Source organism: Cervus elaphus, chromosome 23 (genome assembly GCF_910594005.1).
Source record: "Cervus elaphus chromosome 23, mCerEla1.1, whole genome shotgun sequence".
Classification (NCBI taxonomy): domain Eukaryota; kingdom Metazoa; phylum Chordata; class Mammalia; order Artiodactyla; family Cervidae; genus Cervus; species Cervus elaphus.
Genome location: NC_057837.1, coordinates 25,434,626 through 25,453,139, shown reverse-complemented (window position 1 = coordinate 25,453,139; position 18,514 = coordinate 25,434,626). Strand labels below are relative to the sequence as shown.

The 18,514-nt window shown below is 43.0% G+C and overlaps 1 protein-coding gene across 4 annotated transcripts in view; it reads left to right on the top strand.

Moving 5' to 3' along the window:
- Nucleotides 1–291: 291 nt before the first annotated feature.
- Nucleotides 292–18,514, top strand: part of ARHGAP21 (Rho GTPase activating protein 21) — a 129,996-nt gene continuing 111,773 nt past the window's right edge. For 2 of the 4 annotated variants that reach the window (XM_043882787.1, XM_043882784.1), the window contains exons 1-2: nt 292–629; nt 1,984–2,417. In XM_043882787.1, coding sequence (XP_043738722.1) covers nt 2,337–2,417 — 81 coding nt within the window. In that variant the 5' untranslated portion in view covers nt 292–629; nt 1,984–2,336. Of the gene's footprint in view, nt 630–1,155; nt 1,174–1,256; nt 1,759–1,983; nt 2,418–18,514 lie in introns of those variants that run through there. The other 2 variants (XM_043882786.1, XM_043882785.1) reach the window with 2 other exon arrangements.

Below are 18,514 nucleotides of genomic sequence, written 5' to 3'. Positions count from 1 at the left end.
CTGGGGAGATTGGAGAAGGCGGGGAGGGTTTTCTGTGTTTGGTTTTTGGGGAGGTGTTGGGGGCGGGTGAGGGCTTGTAGGTCCCGACGTACATTGGGAGGGGGTTGGCGAGCACCCCCACCCACCCCCGCCCCAGGCTAATCCCCCTGCTGCAGCGTCGGTTCCCGGGACCATATTATTCAAGACAGAAAATATTCAGCCCCAGAGCCTCCCCTGGGGAGGGGAGGGGAAGGAGGTGGAGTGGGAGGAGGTGGATCCAGGGAGGAAGAAGCGAGAAATCCGCCCCCGGGAAACAGCTCGGCGCGGCTGCGGAGCGGAGCAGTTCTGTCACTTGGCGATCGCGGGCGCCCGAGCGCGGCCCCGGCCCGGCCCGGCGAGGCGAGGGGAGAGTCCGGCGGCCGCCGCCCCGCCCCACGCCCTCCCGCGGCGGCCGAGAGCCCGGGGCCGGCCGGGGCAGGTCGCGGCGGTGTCTGGGAGCGGTCGGCCGGGGGCGGCGGCCTTGGAGCGCGGCGGCGGCTGGTAGCGCCGGCTCGTCCTCCCGCTCGCTCCGCTCTGCGCCCGGCGTGCGGGGCGCGCCGTCCGGGGGACAGGCCGGGCCCGGTGCGGATCTACTCGGCGCGCTTGCTCCGGTGCGTGTCTGCTTGACTTTCCGCCTCGGCGGACAGGGCGCAGCGCCGGCGGGCGGGTGGAGAGGGAGAGCCGGGCTCGCCGCGGGCTCCCTCCCTTCCCGCCACCCCGGGCCACCCCACCCGGCGCTGGCGCGGGGCCGGAGAGAGTGGTGGCGGGAGCCCAGCGGGGGCGGAGGGGCCGCGGCCGCGTGTGCGGAGCGAGGGAGGGCCGGCGGGAGGAGGGAAGGGCACAAAGGCCGGCGGCGGGCGCCGGGGTCCCGCCGGCCGGCCGTGGAGGAGGGGCGCCTCCCGTGCGCTCATGAATATTAACCGAGCCTGCGGCCTAGCGCTCCCCGGCTGGGCCCGGCGTCCGGCCAGCGTCCCAGCCGCTCGCCGCGGCGCCTTGGAAGCCGGGCCAGCCAGGGCGCGGGGGGCGAGCCCCCTCGCTTGTGGCTTTTCCCCCGGGTCTCCCCACTCGTTTTTGAAAGTACATATTTGGGCCGCCCTTCCCGGGAGATCGCGCTCCCCGACCCGCCTCTGGAAGGGGCGGAGGAAACAGTGGTAGGTGGGTGGTGGTTTTCTTTTTCCAAAAAAAAAAAAAAAATTTTTCCCCCCCTAGGCGGCTCCGGGGAAACGGGACGGTCGTGTCGAGGCGTAGTTTGGGGCGCGGCAACTAAATAAAAGTTGCTGGGGCTGCGGTATCATTTCTGTGGCTCCGGAATAATGCCCTGGAGAGGGAGTCCCTCCCGCCGCTGCGCACACCTCCCAGCCCGGCCCCGCGCCGTCCCCGCCCAGCCCCGCCGCGGGCCAAGGAAAACAGCCGCCTCCTCGGGGACACCGGCCGGTCGGGGCGGAGGGCGGAGGGCGGGCGCCGCAAGTCCCCTAGGCTGCCTGGAAACGCGCGTCCGAGCCTGACTTTTTGTTTTTATTTTAGGGAGCTGGGGGGTGGCGGGGAGCAAGGCGTGCTTTTGAAAAAGTATTCTCCCATTTTCGCCTCGTGGGGACAAAACTCCTCTAAAGTCTTCTTATCCGGGTGATGCAGAAGAACATAAGCTCCCTCTCATTTGCCCAGAAAATACATGAATTTAAATGCACTTGAAAGGGGAATGTTTTTTTCTTGACGGCTGCACAAAGTCTGGGCATGTTTGAGGTAACCATCGTGCCGTTCTGATGTTTCTCATTTCCCCCTTGATTTAAGATTTCCCCTCCTTTTCTTGCTTATTTTGTATGGGAAGATTATTTCATCTTTTGATTCATCAGCATGGGCCGAATTATCTTTCCAAGTGTTGGAAGGGCGAGCTTGGAGTAGACGCGTGGGCAAGGCCAAGGTCAGCGTCTGGAGAAAGTTCATGTCCTTTAACTTTTCCCTCTTTAGGAAAGATCTCTTTGGGAGAGCCTTCACGACGCGCTCGCATTGCTCTCGGACTTGGGAGGAGCGCTAGGAACGAAGGGGACCGCTTTCTGCAGTTGGCCTCACTGGCTGCCCAGGAGACTGGTCTTTGTTTTTTACGTCTGGAGAAATGGACGAAGACGGTGAAGGCCGTTGAAGTCGGAAGAAATCATCATCAGGGCATTTGAAAGGCGCTTCATTGAAACCTTCATTTGTCTGAGCAACCCTGCACCCTCTCGGAACCTGGTGTGGAATTCTTACCTTTTTGGTGCATGGTGGCATTTCCCTCCCAATGTGGACTCCCAAGGGTTGGTCCCTTCTTTGTAATTTGAAATGAAATGATGGCCACACGTCGGACTGGTCTGCCTGAGGGAGATGGTGACACCAAGCTCAAGGTCTGCGGGTCCCCCACCTGTGAGGTAAGCGCAGAGCTGATGTCCCTGCCCTGCTGTGTGGCTTGTGTCTCCGAGGTGTCTGTCCTGCCAGTGGGGGGCGGGGGTCAGCTGCCTTGGGGGTCTAAGAAGATCGATCGGCTTTGGGGGCTTTGGGCTGAATGGTGGGAGTGTCCCCGCCATACCGGTAGGGAGGTGAAACCTTGCCTGGTTTTGTTTCTAGACACTTTAGTGATTCTTTTGCAAGGGCATTTTCCTTACTTTGAAGTGTCCTTATCTTGATCATCTCAGATCACAGAATTCTCCATTTTTAGGTGACTGGGAATACCACCAGCTTGTTTTCCTTCACTCCCCAACATCTGATAATTTTGAAGTAGGGCTGGACAGGGGTTGGCTTTGTATATTTCGTGTGTGCATCCAGGGTTCCCTCTGGAGATTGAGAGGGGGCAGCTGGAATCCTTGTAGCTCCTGGACCACTTTCTTTCTCTGACACTGATGCAGGTCCTGCCTGCTTGCTGTTGCTGTGAATCTCTGCTTTGGGTAGAAAACCAAGTCTTTCCCCGTGGACGGTTTAGGCACAGCTTTGGAAAATGGCTCAATGGAACTGTCATTCCAACTGCCTTAAAAATCTGCCTTCCCTGTTCTGTTTATGCCCTTCCTTTCACTGCTTAGAAGTCCCATGAGTGTCAGCCTGGGCTGTCAGGGGGCTCGTAAAGCCTTTATACCAGCATCTTCCGAAGAGCCCAGAAGGTTTTACACCAGGCTTCCTGAAATTTTTTGAGCAGGCAGGACAGCAATAGAAAAGCCGAGTATTGGTGGCACCCCTATGGCCTCTTGCCTCTCCTGTCTTTTTTCCTCATTATTTTTGGTGTTTGTTTCTATAATGGCTTCTTTGTGTTTACTTTGTTATTGATGGTTTCTGTAATTAGATTCTTTCAGACTTTGCTTTTGAGATGCCTCTGTTTTTATGGAAAGGTTGACAGTTACTTTAGATAACAGTAACATCTCCCAGTGAGACATCACTGTCATGGTTTATTTCTTGTGCCTTGTGTTACATTTTAACTTTCTGGTCCTTGAAACTGGGTCTAGTTCTAAGTGTGTGAGTTTTGGCATTTTGAGAAAAATGACTCAAGTTACATTTTTGTTGGTAAAGCAGCAGAGGAGCTTGCTTCATGCAGCTGACCTCCTACTGGATTAGAAAGTTTATCCAGAAATCACGGTGAGCTAGATCAGTGTGCCATTAGTATACAGTCGATTAGAACTACAGTATAGGTTTACAGTTAGAAACAGTGTTTTACTTTTCGACACCTGCAAACACCTGCTTCCAGGTAAAAATGTGATTAAGTATAACACCACAATCCTCTGATCATGGTGAACCATAATAACGCCTTTTGGAAGGCCTAGTGATTGCTTAATGTGTATTGTTGCTCCGTAATGATAGGTACTGTGGTCCTGAAGCCTTATTTGTCATTGACTCCTAAAGACTTTAATTAGCATGCTATTTTGCATTATATTTGCAGGAACTAATGTTATTTGATTCTTTTTTTTTTTTTGTCATTTAAAGGATGTCCCGAAAACCAAGAATTTGTAATAGACACATCTTGTCCTCAGCTAGAAGGCAGTTTCCAGTTGCAAACTTGGCTTTTATTAACAATGGCAGTTATATATCTTTTAAGGGCGGTGAAATTTGTTTTCATTTAGACCTTACTGCTGATATAACCATAGTATTTCTAGTTTGAAAGCCAAGGAAATACTGTATTGTCTGTATTATGCTCATTTAGAGACACTATTCAGTAGTTGGATTTGATATTACACTCAGGTGTTGTTTGGCTTTTTAAACAATAGGCAGATAGTTTGTTTAGATTCTATATCGAAGCAGAAATAAAGGGGCTCTGTGTTGTCAGAAAACATTTTAAAATCTCAGGATGAGGGGAAGTTGTATAATTACTGTCTGTTTAGTTGTCTCATACTCCCGTGCACATTAAATCTTGTGAATATTTAATAATAAGAGAGTTGCCATTGAAATACTTTGGGTAGCAACTTTGGGCTGATAGATATTTAAGTTTTTGAATACCACACTTAATTTTTTTTTTTTTTTAATACCACACTTAAATTTTCTGATTAATTTTGTTAGAAGAATTACATTCTGGAGTAGTACTGCTATTCTTTTTAAAATTTTAAAAATCACTGGCTAAAAAACTAACAAAGAAAAAAACAATAGCTACACCCCTGAAATGTGTATTTGAATAATAAATTTGTGTGTTTTTACCTAACCAAGAAATGAGAGTATATATCTTAATATTAATGGTATTAGCCAAAAATTAACTTTGGCAGCACAGGAGAAATCAATGTAGGGAATTAGAGGAGTCCCTGTCTTATGCCTTATCTAATTGACTAACTCCACCTGCTATGAGTAAGGTCTGTTGCTTTGTTGAAAAACAGAAGCTTCTTGTTTATCTTAAATGTTTAGAATTTAATTGTGTTGCCATGTGGATAAGCATCACCCCCTCCCCCCAAGAGTAGATTGGAAAGGTAAAGAACAAACAAATAACAAACAATCCTTTTCCAATAAAGAATTGCGACACTTTAATAAAATATATCCAACATAATACAATAAAGATAGCATAGATGTCAAGAGAGATGTGTTTGAACATCTAAAGATATATATTTCAAAGTTCATTCACTCTGAGCCAGATAAGTGTTTCTTTGGTGTGTGTGTGTGTTGTGCAGACATGCGTGTAGGCTGATCTGTGATACCTAGCCTTGAATAACTGCTTACAAAATCACTTTGTATAGACTCCTGAATCCTCTGTTGTATCACCTTTTTTTTTTTTTTTTTTTTTAATATCACATAGCGTTTCTTCTTTATGGCTCAACTTACTTTTTCTTTCTCTTTTCTTTTTAGGCAAAGCTCTCTAGGTCATACTGGTTTTCCAATTTCTAACAGTTACTTCATGTTTAATCTCTAGTCTGCCGGGTTGTCCAAGTGTGTAGCACTTTCGCTGTCTATTATTAGAACAATCTTATTTACTCATGCAAATTAACTTAGTTCATTTTATGTCTTGCTTCTTCACCTAGACTCAGATGATTCTGTGACTAAAAGGTCCTGTAAGCTGATGAAAAATGTTTGTTAGTTGGTTTTGGAACAGTGTTTAAGTAATAAGACATTTTCTCTGCAGGAATTCATTCTTGTAAAAATTTGCACTTTTGCTCTTTTCCTGAAACACTGTACACTTTACTTTTATCCCAGGCTTCCCTGTTCCTTCTCAGGCTGTCCCTCTCTCTTTCTCTCTCTCTTTAGGCTGCTTCTTCCTCTGCTACCTCCTTCCTGTTGGTGTTTACTGAAGCCAGGCCTTTCCACTCCTCTCCTCTTTTCTCTCTCCCTGGGTTTCATTTTACATTCTCCCAGGGCATTAATCTACATGCCCGTGATTCCTAATTTACAACTCTATCTCAGATTATATGGCTACTCTCTAGACCTAGATAGCCAATTGCCTATTTACCCAAAAGCTTTTTTGGGAGATAAGCTGCATGCTTTTGAAATTCATCAGATTCTCCTCCAACCAATATCCTGCCATCTCCCTGACTTCCTTCTTTTAAGGACTAGTCTTGCTAGTTATCTGTCCAACTCAAAACCCGGCCTTCCATCCTGACCCCCCTCTCCCCTCCCTCCTGTCACAGTCCTGTTGAGTCCACATTCCAGGTCCTGCTGCCGCTCCCTGAGCTCAGGCCAGCGGCATCTCGGCGGTGGTGATGAATCACCGGCCAGGCTTCCCAGCTAGTGTCCCAGGCTCTCTGCCTTGCCCCCTTCCCGCTCTGACCTGCCTCTGTAGCCAGAGGGCGCCTCCTGAAATAGAAAGCTGATCATTGCATTCCCTGACCTAAAACAGTTTTCTGGTTTCCCACTGCCTTTGGAAGAAGGCTCAGACTCCTGAGAAGAGTCTTAGAGGACTTCTGGCCCGCCTTCTCCTGCTCGTCTGTGCCCACCCTGAGCTTCCTGTGCTGAATGATTTCCAGTTCCCTCCATGGCTGCTGGTTCAGTGGTAGAGAACCTGCCTGCCAATGCAGGAGATGTGGGTTTGATCCCTGGGTTGAGAAAATCCCCTGGAGGAGGAAATGGCAGCCTACTCCAGTATTCTTGCTTGGGAAATCCCACGGACAGAGGAATCTGGAGGGCTACAGTCCATAGGGTCACAAAGAGTTGGACACCACTGAGTGACTGCACAACAACCCGGGCCTGACAATCTCCCTCTCTTCCTTTTAGGTCCTTACAAATCCTGTTTTTTTCCCAGGCTTCCTTCCATTCTCCCCTCCTCCATTGCCACCCCTCCTTGGCTGATTTTTACTCTCATTCTGGTCTTTTCTTCAACATCACTTCCTCAGGAAAGCCCTCCCTGACCTTCCAAACCAGGCTAGTTGGCTCCAGTGCCTTATCCTCCAGCACCCTGAGCTTTATCAGGAATATCACTTACTAGTTTATTTATGTATATTCCCCTGGATTGCAAGTCCCATGAAAACTGGCCCATGTTTGTTTCTAGTGTGTGGTGCATAGTAGGTGTGCAGTAAATGTGTCGAAATGAGGAATGAATGTGCAGAAAGGGCTTTACTTTTTATGAACAGTTATCTTAGACCCCAACACAGCGTACTGTCTTGACAGTCTTCTTGCCTCACTGTTCCCGCCTTCTCAGTTCCGGAAGTTTCCTTGGCCTCTTGATCTGTCAAGTCTTCATATATCTTAAGGTTCAATTTGGCCCTCTCTTCTTCTCTCCAGACTCAGTTTCACAGTTTTAAATATCAAGTATAAGCTGGTCATTCATATACATACATATATACACAGGTATGTGTGTGTGTGTGTGTGTGTGTGTCCACCCCGACTTTGCCCTTGAATTCGTGTTCCCCCATCCAACTGACCTGCCCGCTCGCGTGCTAAGAAGCCACATCCCAAACCAAATTCCTCCTCCTCTCCAGCCCCTCCCGCGTGCTAAGAAGCCACATCCCAAACCAAATTCCTCCTCCTCTCCAGCCCCTCCCCCTGCCCAGCTTCCCCATCTGCTCTTTCACTCCGTCCACAGTTTTCCTCATCTTAAGCAATAGCAGCCCCACCCTCCCAGGCCAGCGGCTCCGGAGCAATCTTTGCTCCCTCTTTTTCTCTCTGGTGCCTCTCATGCAGATCTGACCGCCGCCGAACCCTCAGCCTCGCCTGCCTGCGGTCTGTGCCCCCCAGTCATCTGATGGACCTTTCAGACGTCAGGTCCTGGCACTCATTTGTTCTGGTTCTCCTAGTGGCTTCTCATCGCTCTCAGGATGAAAAGGCAAGGTTCTCAGAGCAGCTGCAGAGCCCTGGACCATCTCCCCCGCCCTCCCTGAGCTCACCTCCCGATCGTCCCCGCTTCACCCCACCCTCGCCCTCCTGGTGCGCCCCAGAGCCTTCCCACTGGGCACCGCCTCCTCGGAACACTGTCCCCTGGTGTCTGCACCTGCCTGCTTCTTGTCTCCTCCAGATTTGCTCAGAAGTCACCTTCAGGGAGAATCTCCCCTCCCGGCTCCCCATGACACCACCTGCCTCCTTCCTCACTTCACTTTTCCTCCCCGTCACTTACTCTCCATCTGACCTGCTCAGACCATCTGATTTTGCTTATGGGTCTGGACAGATGATTTATGTAAGTGTTAAAAGTACAGTTTGTTTGGTTCACCTGGTATTTTCTTGTGCCTGGAAAGGAGTCTAGCACATTGTAGGCCTCAGATATTTTTTCAAATGAATGAATGAATACTTAAGGAAAATATCCAAAATGCTTTTGAGTTTACATGTAGGTGTGCAATACGTGAATTCTTAATTTAGGTTATACAACAAGGTGTAGTGTGAGATATAGGTTCTTCCTCAGACTTCCATTTCCATTAGGATGGCTGCTCACGTCTTTCTTACCTTTGGGAAGCTGGTAACCAAGAAACAGTAACCAAGGCAGTGTGTAGTATAAATGTGTGAAGTAATTTGCGCTAAGGTAAGATACTGGTAATTAACAGACTAATGGGAGGGGAATCAGATGGGTGGCAAAACTATAAAAAGGAAATACAGTCATCCCTCTGTATCCACAGGGCTTTGGTTCCAGGACCCCCCACCCTGTGGACCCAAGAATCCTCGGATGCTCGAGTTCCTTATATAAAATGGGGTGGTATTTGCATATGCCCTTAACATCCTCCTTTATACTTTAAATCCTCTCTCAATTACTTATAGCACCTCATCAATGTGAGTGGTATGTAAATAGTTGCCAGTATACGGCACATTCAAGGTTTTCTTTTTAGAACCTTCTGGAAACTTTTTTTCTGAATATCTTTGTTCATTGATTGAATCCACAGATGCAGTACCTTCAGATACAATGGGCCAACTGTATGTCTGAGGTTTTCTTTCTTAAAACAAGTGGCCAGTATAGGAATGCTCCTTATGTTTTTAATATTTTTGATGTCATAAACATTTCATTGGAAGTTTAAAATTGATCACAACTTTGACGATGGCAAAATGTTAACAGTTGTTCATTCTGGATGGGGAGTACACTGGAATAGTATTATTTTTGGAATTTCTCTTTTTTGTTTTAATTCCAAAGTTGCAATGAAAATGATAGCATTTACAGATTTAAATAGGTTATATGTTATCAGTCTTGTCAAAATCTGGTTTCTAGCAAAGCTACATTGCTTAAAATAACACTTAGACATTTTTTGAAAAGGATACACATTACACAAAACAATACTTAGACATTTTTAAAGAAAACATATGTCTTCTTTAATGTCAGCTAGATTCTTTGTAGGCTGCTGATAGTACAATATAACATAACACTGTTATTTAACTTGAAATGTGTGTTCCTTCATATACCTGAATCTAAATGACAGAACACCATTGTATAGCAGAAGCTTTACATTGCAAGTTAGGGTGAAAAGTACAGCCTGTTGGATTTTAAGAAGTGTGGCAGCAACAGAAGTCTAGAATTGGAGGTATAGAGTGGGACCCCTCTCTGGCTGTCATGTCTAGCTTAGAGCTGGGTACCAAGGTCTAAGAAGATCCCTCTTCACATTATTAGTGTTTTGTAGTGTTCATTCCAAAGGAAACATTTTATGAAGACCTTGTGCCTTGCTTACAGAATCTCTAACCCTGTCCTCATTTCTTTAGGTCACAGAATCTGATACAAGCGTGATACTCAGATTCTTTTGTTCTTTGCTTTGTGAAGGGACCCATCATCTTATTATATTTAACAACATGCTGATTTAAGTATGGGCAGTGCTGAATGGAGATGCACAGATGCTGTTATCAAATGCAGCTATTTTCTGTTACAGAAAGACCATATGGTAGGCACTTGTTTTTCTCTCTGGTTGATGTGATTACATTACTAAAATGAAAGGATATTGGACTTAGATTGTCCTAGTATTTATTTAATTTTAATTGACCATAAGGCATTAAATGTCTTAAAAATATTATGAGCCATCTATATATTCTGTTGGTTTGAAGCAGGAAGACATCTTCAGTCAAAAACTCAGTTTTGGATTGCTTCCACCAAAATAATTTTTTACTTTAAGTTGTCATATTCTTTAAAAAAAATTGAATTATGCAGATAATTAATTTCACAAAAAAATCTGGAAGATAGCCTTTTGTACCTCTAAGATAATCTGAAGATGAGTTGATTTCTGTACTATAGGTTTAAGAAGTTTAGTGTGATGGAAATTGTTTTTTCAAAGTCCTCTTCTTTCTAGTTATCTGTTAACATGGAAACAATTGCACTATGTAGATTTGTGAATAAAAGAATGGATTTAGAACCCAAATTGGGTATTTCTGAAATATTCATCTATTTTGGGGAAAGTTTTTAGGTGGATCAGAAAAACTGTAATCAAAAAACGATGAGTTAAAGAGCGTATTTCTTTTTTTCCTTAGGCCAGCTACTATTGAGCCTTCCTTTTGTTTGATACTGGGCGTGTTCTTCATTCAGACTTGGTTGCTTATTGCCTTTTCCCCTGGTGGCTTATCTCTGTTCTGAATAGACACCTGGTGTAGTTATGAGTGGTGGTGATATGTACATAGTCTGTTTATAATCCCACAAATTCGTTTTCCTTTTTATAACCTAATGAAGATGTAGTCGTTTAACTTACACTCTTTGGTTCACTGCATTAATCTTTAATAGATCTTGACAGGACTAATATTCTTAAGAACTGCTTGATTTTTTTCCTTACTCAGAATGGAGAGTATCCTTAAATATTAGGAGCTAGAATGATCTTGGGGATTAAGAGTCTTTCTCTTTTTTTAACCTTGAGATATCTAGATGTTTTTAATTCCCAGTGTTTTCCTAAAAATTCTATATTTAAAAGAATTTGTGTTGGGACTTCCCTGGTGGTCTAGTGGTTAAGACTCTCTGCTTCCAAGGCAGGGGCTCGGATTTCATCCCTGGTTGAGGAACTAAGATCCCACATGTTGTGTGGCATGACCAAAAAAATAAAATGAAATTTTAAAAAATCATTGAAATTTTGAAAAGTCATTGGAAAAAAAGAATTTGCTTTAGCTAGATCAGTGAGACCTACTTTCTCCTTTGGGTTCTACATACTGACTTCTGGAAACATTAAATACTTAGTAAATGTGATGGAGAGGAAGTACTCTGGGCACCCAGTTTAAATCAGATCTTTATTATAATGCTTTTAGGAAACTGTTTTCGGTTTACTTATTTTTTAGTTTAATACTACATTATAGAACTCTCCTCTGCTTATAAGGGAAATATATATATATGTGTGTGTGTGTATATATATATATATATATATATATAAAATCAATTTTATACATGAAGGAAAAGAAACTCTTAAGAAGCCCTGTACAAAGATATTCAAGAGAGGTTAGATTTGTTTTGTGTGGCTGTGATGAGCAGAACTAGGATCAGCAGATAGACAGATGGGCCAATTTCCAGAATTCAGAAGAAAAATTTTTGTTAAATTAGAAGTTAACTGAAATTGAATGTGTTTCTCACGGAGGTGGGATGATCTTCTGTTTTACAGAATTACAGAGGGAATTCCTGCTTTGGTAGGAAATCAAACAAATCTGGATGATCATTAGAATCCCTTGGACCATCTTTCGGACAGCAGGTTCTTGTCCCCATCATTATGTTAATGAATCAGAATCCTTGAGGATGAGACCCCCCCCAAACCTTTGCTTTTAAAAAAGTCCCATGGTGATCTTCTGAGTTTGAGAAGAACAAAACAAAATGACATTCAAGGTCTGGGTTCTTAGGGCAGCCTGATTTCAGAATTGTTGTGACCAAATTAAAATCAACATAAAGAAAATAATAAAAATAGGGGGAGAAAATTTAAATGCTTGTAAATCAGTGAATATTTCAAGCTTAAAATTATAATCATTTTCTTTATATAATCAAATGTATTTCTGTATGTCATTAATATAAGAAAATAATATTCTTTTCAAGTAAAGTAAACATTATGTCAAAAGAGCACTTTAAAATTCGACAGTAATAGGTGTACTTTTTTGTACGTAATACTCTCTGTTGTTGTTACACTTTAATCAAAAGTTAAATATTTTAAAGTGATAGAGCTCTGGTTATATCAAAACTATTGTTGTTACTTTTTAGACTTATAAAAATCATTTGTTTCATATCAGTTCCAGGAAGGCATATTTTCTTTAAGCAAATAGCCGTTAGAATGATTTCACTTGCATCTTAAAATCATTTGTTCATATTAACTCTTCATCAAGAATAGAAGTTAACAGTGAAAGAAAAAAATGTCTTTCTTTACTAAAGTATACATTGTGAAGGGTTTAAGAAATCATTCTAACATAAATCATAATAAACTAATCATTAAACAGATAATTTCTCTTTACACACCCTTCTCATTTAATACCAACAGCTGTTCCGTCTGTTCATTGAATCCATCTTGTCTTTTGATGTCACTGATTTGTTAGATCCTTTGGATGGTATGCTACAAAGACAATCTGAACTAATAACAGAGTCCAACTGCCAGTTCTGCAAAAGAAGCAAGATTTCTTAAAGTCAGTGAAAGTGATATTGCACAAGGAGCAAAAAGCTACTCATAGAATCAGCCTGAGACCAGTGAAGAGATGCAGAGAGCATCATCAAGGTTGATAGGCTTCTCTAGAGAGACTGATTTGAATTCAAAGGATTAAGAGAAGCTTTGAGAACACTGATGCCCTTGAGGGCATTTACAAATATGGAGAAGTGACATTTTCTTCTGGGAAGTGATGCTTAGTTTGGACCCCATGTCTTAAGCTCTGTTTACCAAGGGACCTAAAAAAGTGGGCATGAATCTAGAAGAAGGTGATGAATAGATTTCTTTTGTGCTTTCTAAGTAGAGACAGTGCCACTAAGAGGGAATAGAAAATCTTCTCTAGTTGACTTAGAGATAAAGCTGTTTACACAGAGGTCTAGGAGTAGCATTTTTAGAAGTCCTGCAGTGTAATATTTTTAGATGTACAAACACTTCAGAGTCTGAATATTTTAGATGTCTTCATTTCTTTTGTAAAAAACCCCTTTATTGAGGTACAATTAACATGTAAAATGCCGTATATATTTAATGTATACACTCAGTGAATTTGAGGATAAGTTATAGACCTATGAAACAATTCCCACCATCAAGGCCATAAACATATTCCTTACCTCTCCAGTTTTCCTCCCACCCTTCTTATTAAGAGACTTCCCTAGTGGCTCAGATGGTAAAGAATCTGCCTGCAATGTGGGAGACCTGAATTTAATCCCTGGGTCAGAAAGATCCCCTAGAGAAGGGAATGGCAACCTACTGTAGTATTCTTGCTTGGAGAATTCCATGGACAGAGGAGCCTGACAAGCTACACAGTCAGTCCATGGTGTCTCAAAGAATTGGAAACGACTGAGCAACTAACACTAACTCACTCTTTATTATTATTGGTATTAGTGTAACATGTGTGAGGCCCACTTAATATAAAAAATCTACCCCCTAAAAAAAAAATCTACCCCCTTAGCAAATTTTAAATATGTCATTGTTTAGTTCCTAAGACATGTCTGATTCTTTTGTGACCCCATGGAATGTAACCCGCCAGACTCCTCTGTCCATGGGATTTCACAGGCAAGAATACTGGAGTGGTGTGAGCAGAACTGCAATCCCTAGCTGAGACAGAGATTGACAGAACGTCATCATTTATGGCAGCTATAACTATATCTGCACTGGACCAAGGAGGAATGCAGATTCTCTTCCATGTAGGAGAGGAACTTGGAAGAAGAATCATTTTTCCCTGTTTAATCCTTGGCCACTGCTGCCATTCTTGGCTGTCTTTTCATTTGATCACCATCATCTTTTTGTCTAACTATTACTTTCAAATAAGTTACTCAAACATTGTGTTTGGATCAAGTGGGATCTCTAAGAAAAAGGCAGATATATAAAGCCTAAAATTTATATATATTCAGGAAGCATAAGGATACCCAAAAACACATGGCTTAGAAAATGAATACTGCTTGATTTCTATAAACTCCATTGACGTGTTTGTTTGGCATGGATTTGACAGGCAAAGAGTTCGTCTTTTCTCGCTGGCTTTGAATTGACAGCAGACAAGACAGGCATCTTTTGGTAACCCATGAAAAAGATTTTGAACATCAGAAATCAGTTTGCAGGATAAATGAATGAAGAGGAAAAACATAAAGTGTCCACATCAGGATTAAAAGGGGGACACTTGAGCCCACAGACATTAAAAAGATAAAAAGGGAATATTTGAATAACTTTATGCCAATGAATTTGACAATTTAGATGAAATGGGCAAATTCTGTGTAAAATTCTGACACCAATTCAGAGGGCTGTGTGTGTGTGTTGGGGGTGGTGATGGTGGAGTTTTCCTCATCAAGCAATTCTCTGACTTCAGAGCATTGAGTGTCCTACAATTGAACTTCATTTGGATGCTGTCTACCTGGATATGGAATCAGATCCTCCAGGTTAAGGACTCAGTCCCGCAAGACTGCCCCCTTCCCGCCCTACCGCCTCCCTACCTTCTGCAACCTCAGCGTCCAGTTGCAGGTCTAAGTTGCCACCTGAGTTTCTAACCTACTGACTTAGATTGTTGGTTCCAATGACCCCTTCCTTGGTTTCAGTTAATTTGCTAGAGTGGCTCACAGAACTCAGAGACACATGCTACTTACTAGATCATGGGTTTTATAATAGAGTGTAACATGGGACAGCCAGATAGGAGGGACATAGAGGGCAGGGTGTGGGGGAAGGTGTGGAGGGTCCACCCCCTCTCCACGTGCTCCACTCTCCCCAAATCCCCATATGTTCACCAGCCTGGAAGCGCTCTGAACCTCAACCTTTCGAGTTTGTATGGAGGAAAGATGGTGGCCCTTGAATAGAGTCTTAAAGGACACGCAGAAATTTCTGAAGCAGGTGGTGGCAGAATGTTGCAGGCGGAGCGAACAGGATGGCAGAGGCAGAGTGTGAGAGAATGGTAAAAGAGGAAACCCACCAAAAGATGAGGAAAAGTCATACTAAAATAAGCGCTTGACAGTCTATACATAAATTTCCGTTTAAGATTTTCCTCTGCCTCTGCTTTCCCTCTGCTTCCCCTTCCTCTTTCCTCTGCTTCTGAGTAAGGATGTATGTATTGTATGAATGAAACACAACTTGGAGTTTGGAACTGATTTTTGCTGCTTTTCTTTCCAGTTCTGACTGTTTTTGAGACAAAGTTCTCCATAGAGGACCTCTAGTGTATTTGGTAACAAGAATCTGATTTTTTATAAAAGCTCGATCTAGCTAGCTATAAGCAAGTAATTTTTGTCAACCTGTAATATCTGTGAATTCTCACAAGCAATTGACCCAGGGACCCTGAGAAACAGTGATATTGGTGACAGTATTTTTTTTAAGCTTTCCTTTTAAAAAGAGTTAAATCAGAGAATTCTCCTTGTTAAAGATCTTAATGTATCCTGGTTTTGTAGCTGCCTTCATTTGTTTAATCTTTGCTTCATTTCCTTCCTCTACTCTTTTATAACCTGTGAAACTGCTGGGGTTTTATGGTGTGGTTTTGCTTTTCTATAGATATTCTGAACAGGCAAGGTCAGGAAAAGTGAATTGGTCTTTGTTTTTTAGATTAGCTGCATGTATTTGTGTGTCTGCCAACATAGTCTCAGATTCCTCGTAGGGAATCGAGGCTACTGCTGGTATTTAGCCAGCCGATCAGTTGTGTCTTCCTTTTTGCGACCCCATGGACAGTAGCCCACCAGGCTCCTCAGCCCGCGGGATTTCCCAGGCAGGAATACTGGAATGAGTTGCCATTTCCTTCTCCAGGGGATCTTCCCAACCCAGGGATCGAACCCTCATCTCTTGCGTTGGCAGGTGGATTCTTTACCACTGAGCCACCTGGGAAGCTCCATGAGGTTGTATAGTTTATTATTTATTTTGCCTAAAAATAGGTATCAGAATAAAAAGTTAGTAGTCCTTTGATTTCCAGCATACAGTGTGTATCTATTTGTCTCCAGTTTTGTGTCACATCCTTTTAATGTTTTTTTATTCCTATAATAATTTAGATATCTATGCTCTTTGCATTAACCTTAATATTTATTTCATCTTGATATACTGTTTATAAGTGCTACTGTTTCCTAGACACATACCAGAGAAGGCAATGGCACCCCACTCCAGTACTCTTGCCTGGAAAATCCCATGGATGGAGGAGCCTGGTAGGCTGCAGTCCATGGGGTTGTGAAGAGTCGGACAGGAATGAGTGACTTCACTTTCACTTGTCACTTTCACCCATTGGAGAAGGAAATGGCAACCCACTCCAGTGTTCTTGCCTGGAGAATCCCAGGGACGGGGGAGCCTGGTGGGCTGCCGTCTGTGGGGTCGCCCAGAGCCTGGACACGACTGAAGTGACTTAGCAGTAGCAGACACATACAGTGAAGCAAAGTCGACTTCAGAAAATGTTTTGGGGTTTTCAGAGAGAACACTGAACCCCTACTAATTACCATAATACTGATCATTTACCTTGTTTACTCCTCAAAGCAACTCCATGACATTTTACTATTATTATATCCATTTTAAGCATGTGGAAATGGAGGTAGAGAGAGCTTAATTAACTTCACCAAGGTTACACAGCCGAAAGGGAAAGATAGAAATTTAATGGATAGTGTGTTAATATGACCATAACAGCTTTAGTAGAAGGAAGAAAATAATTTCAAGGAGAAAGTCTCTACTTTGATTGAGATTTACTGGTTCCGCCTAGATGGAAATAGTTTGTGTTCCATTAGCTAAATGGTAAACAGTTCAATGGCAGATTGATAGACAGCTTGAAAATTTTGTCAACCCTCTCTTTCGTCTCTTGGCAACCAGAGAACCCGATGACTTTATGTCTTTAAAGTGTCAACTTATGGTACACAGATGACTGGCCTCTTCTGTTGCTTCAGTGTATTAAATTCCTGAGCTAAAGCCGTGTGCTGAATTTATTGAGTCTCAGGAATGGTCTTTTAAGACTAAGGTTTGGAAGAGAACTTTCTATAAGTGTTTTAAGTTTCTGCTTATCCTTTCTCCAGAGTGGTAGGTTGGTCATATGTAAGACGTATTTTGATGAAGAAAGCCTGCAGTTCATTTAGAGCTGAGTGGCTGTGATAGGATTTAAGGTATAGGTGCTTCCACATGTGATGTCTTCTTGTCCCACATGAAACATTTGTTCAGAAGAAATGGGAGGTCCATTGTCTCCTGAAGATACATGGAATCTGAAGTATTTTCATGTTTGTTCATGTTCATTTTACCTGAGATGCCTTTCCCATGTCTTCTTGTTTATGTAAACCCCACACTTCCTTCCAGGTCTGGCTCACATTTTGAATACTTGCTTAGAAAGCTTTGTCTCACCTTCGTTGCAGCAGGTAGAAAAGATATTCTGGGAGATGGTCTTATGCTCTGTAATCTTCTTGCCCTGTTCCTTTTTTTTTCCCTTCTGAACTCCTTGCTGTCCTTTTACCCTTATTTCCAGTGTTGTTTGTACAGATCTATAATCCATCATCCAAAATCCTTGAGCTTTTCAGAATTCAGAAGTTTTCAGGTTTTAGAAATGTGTGATGATGCAGGTTGTGAGACAGCCCGCAGCTATCAGAGTAGTCATTTCTGCTGTAAAATGTATGAATATTTATTTGTGTCAGGTTGGGGCAGGTCAGATTTCACTATCAATGAGTTGCAAAAATGTTTTGACTTTCAAATCTGTTTGACTTTTGGTAGTGTAGATATAGGATTATAGGTCCAGATTGCCTAATTTTTTAGGAGTGTAAACTGTGTATGAATGTGAGAGTTGGACCATAAGGAAGGCTGAGTGCTGAATAATTGATGTTTTCTAATTGCGGTGCTGGAGAAAACTCTTGAGAGTCCCTTGGACAGCAAGGAGATCAAACCAGTCAATTCTAAAGGAAATCAACCCTGAATATTCACTGGAAGGACTGATGCTCAAGCTCTAACACTTCAGCCACCTGATGTAAAGATCCGACTCATTGGAAAGGACCTTGATGCTGGGAAAGATTGATGGAAGGAGAAGGGGATGGCAGAGGATAAGATGTTTGGATGGCATCACCAATTCAGTGGGCAGGAATTTGAGCAAACTCTGGGAAATAGTGAAGGACAGGGTAGCCTGGCCTGCTGCAGGCCATGGAGTTGCAGTTGGACACAGCTTAGTGACTGAACAACATAAACTGTATATTGGGAAAATACCTAGTAATCATATGCTACTATGATTTTTTTTCATTCTTTCCCTAGTGGAAATGAATCAGTACTCTGATCAGCTTTCAGAGGTGACCCATGTGTGTATTCTGTGCATATCTAGTATTAACTGGTAGATGTTTCATTTCTTATTGTAGCTCCAGTTATCCCAGTTTTGACTAGTGGTAGCCTTTTCAGGCTTTCTCCTGAGTCCCTTATACATAAACCTAAATTTCTTTGGTAGCAGTATGATCTTCCAGCATATCTTTTATGTATATTTCCTGCCCAAGACACAGAATCAGCTATTCCTCCAGGAAGCCATGCTCTTTTTAAGATTAACTAATTAATTAATTATTTTTGGTTGCACTGGGTCTTTGTTGCTGAGTGTGGGTTTTCTCTAGTTGTATCAAATGGGGGCTACACTTAGTTTCTGCACAGGCTTC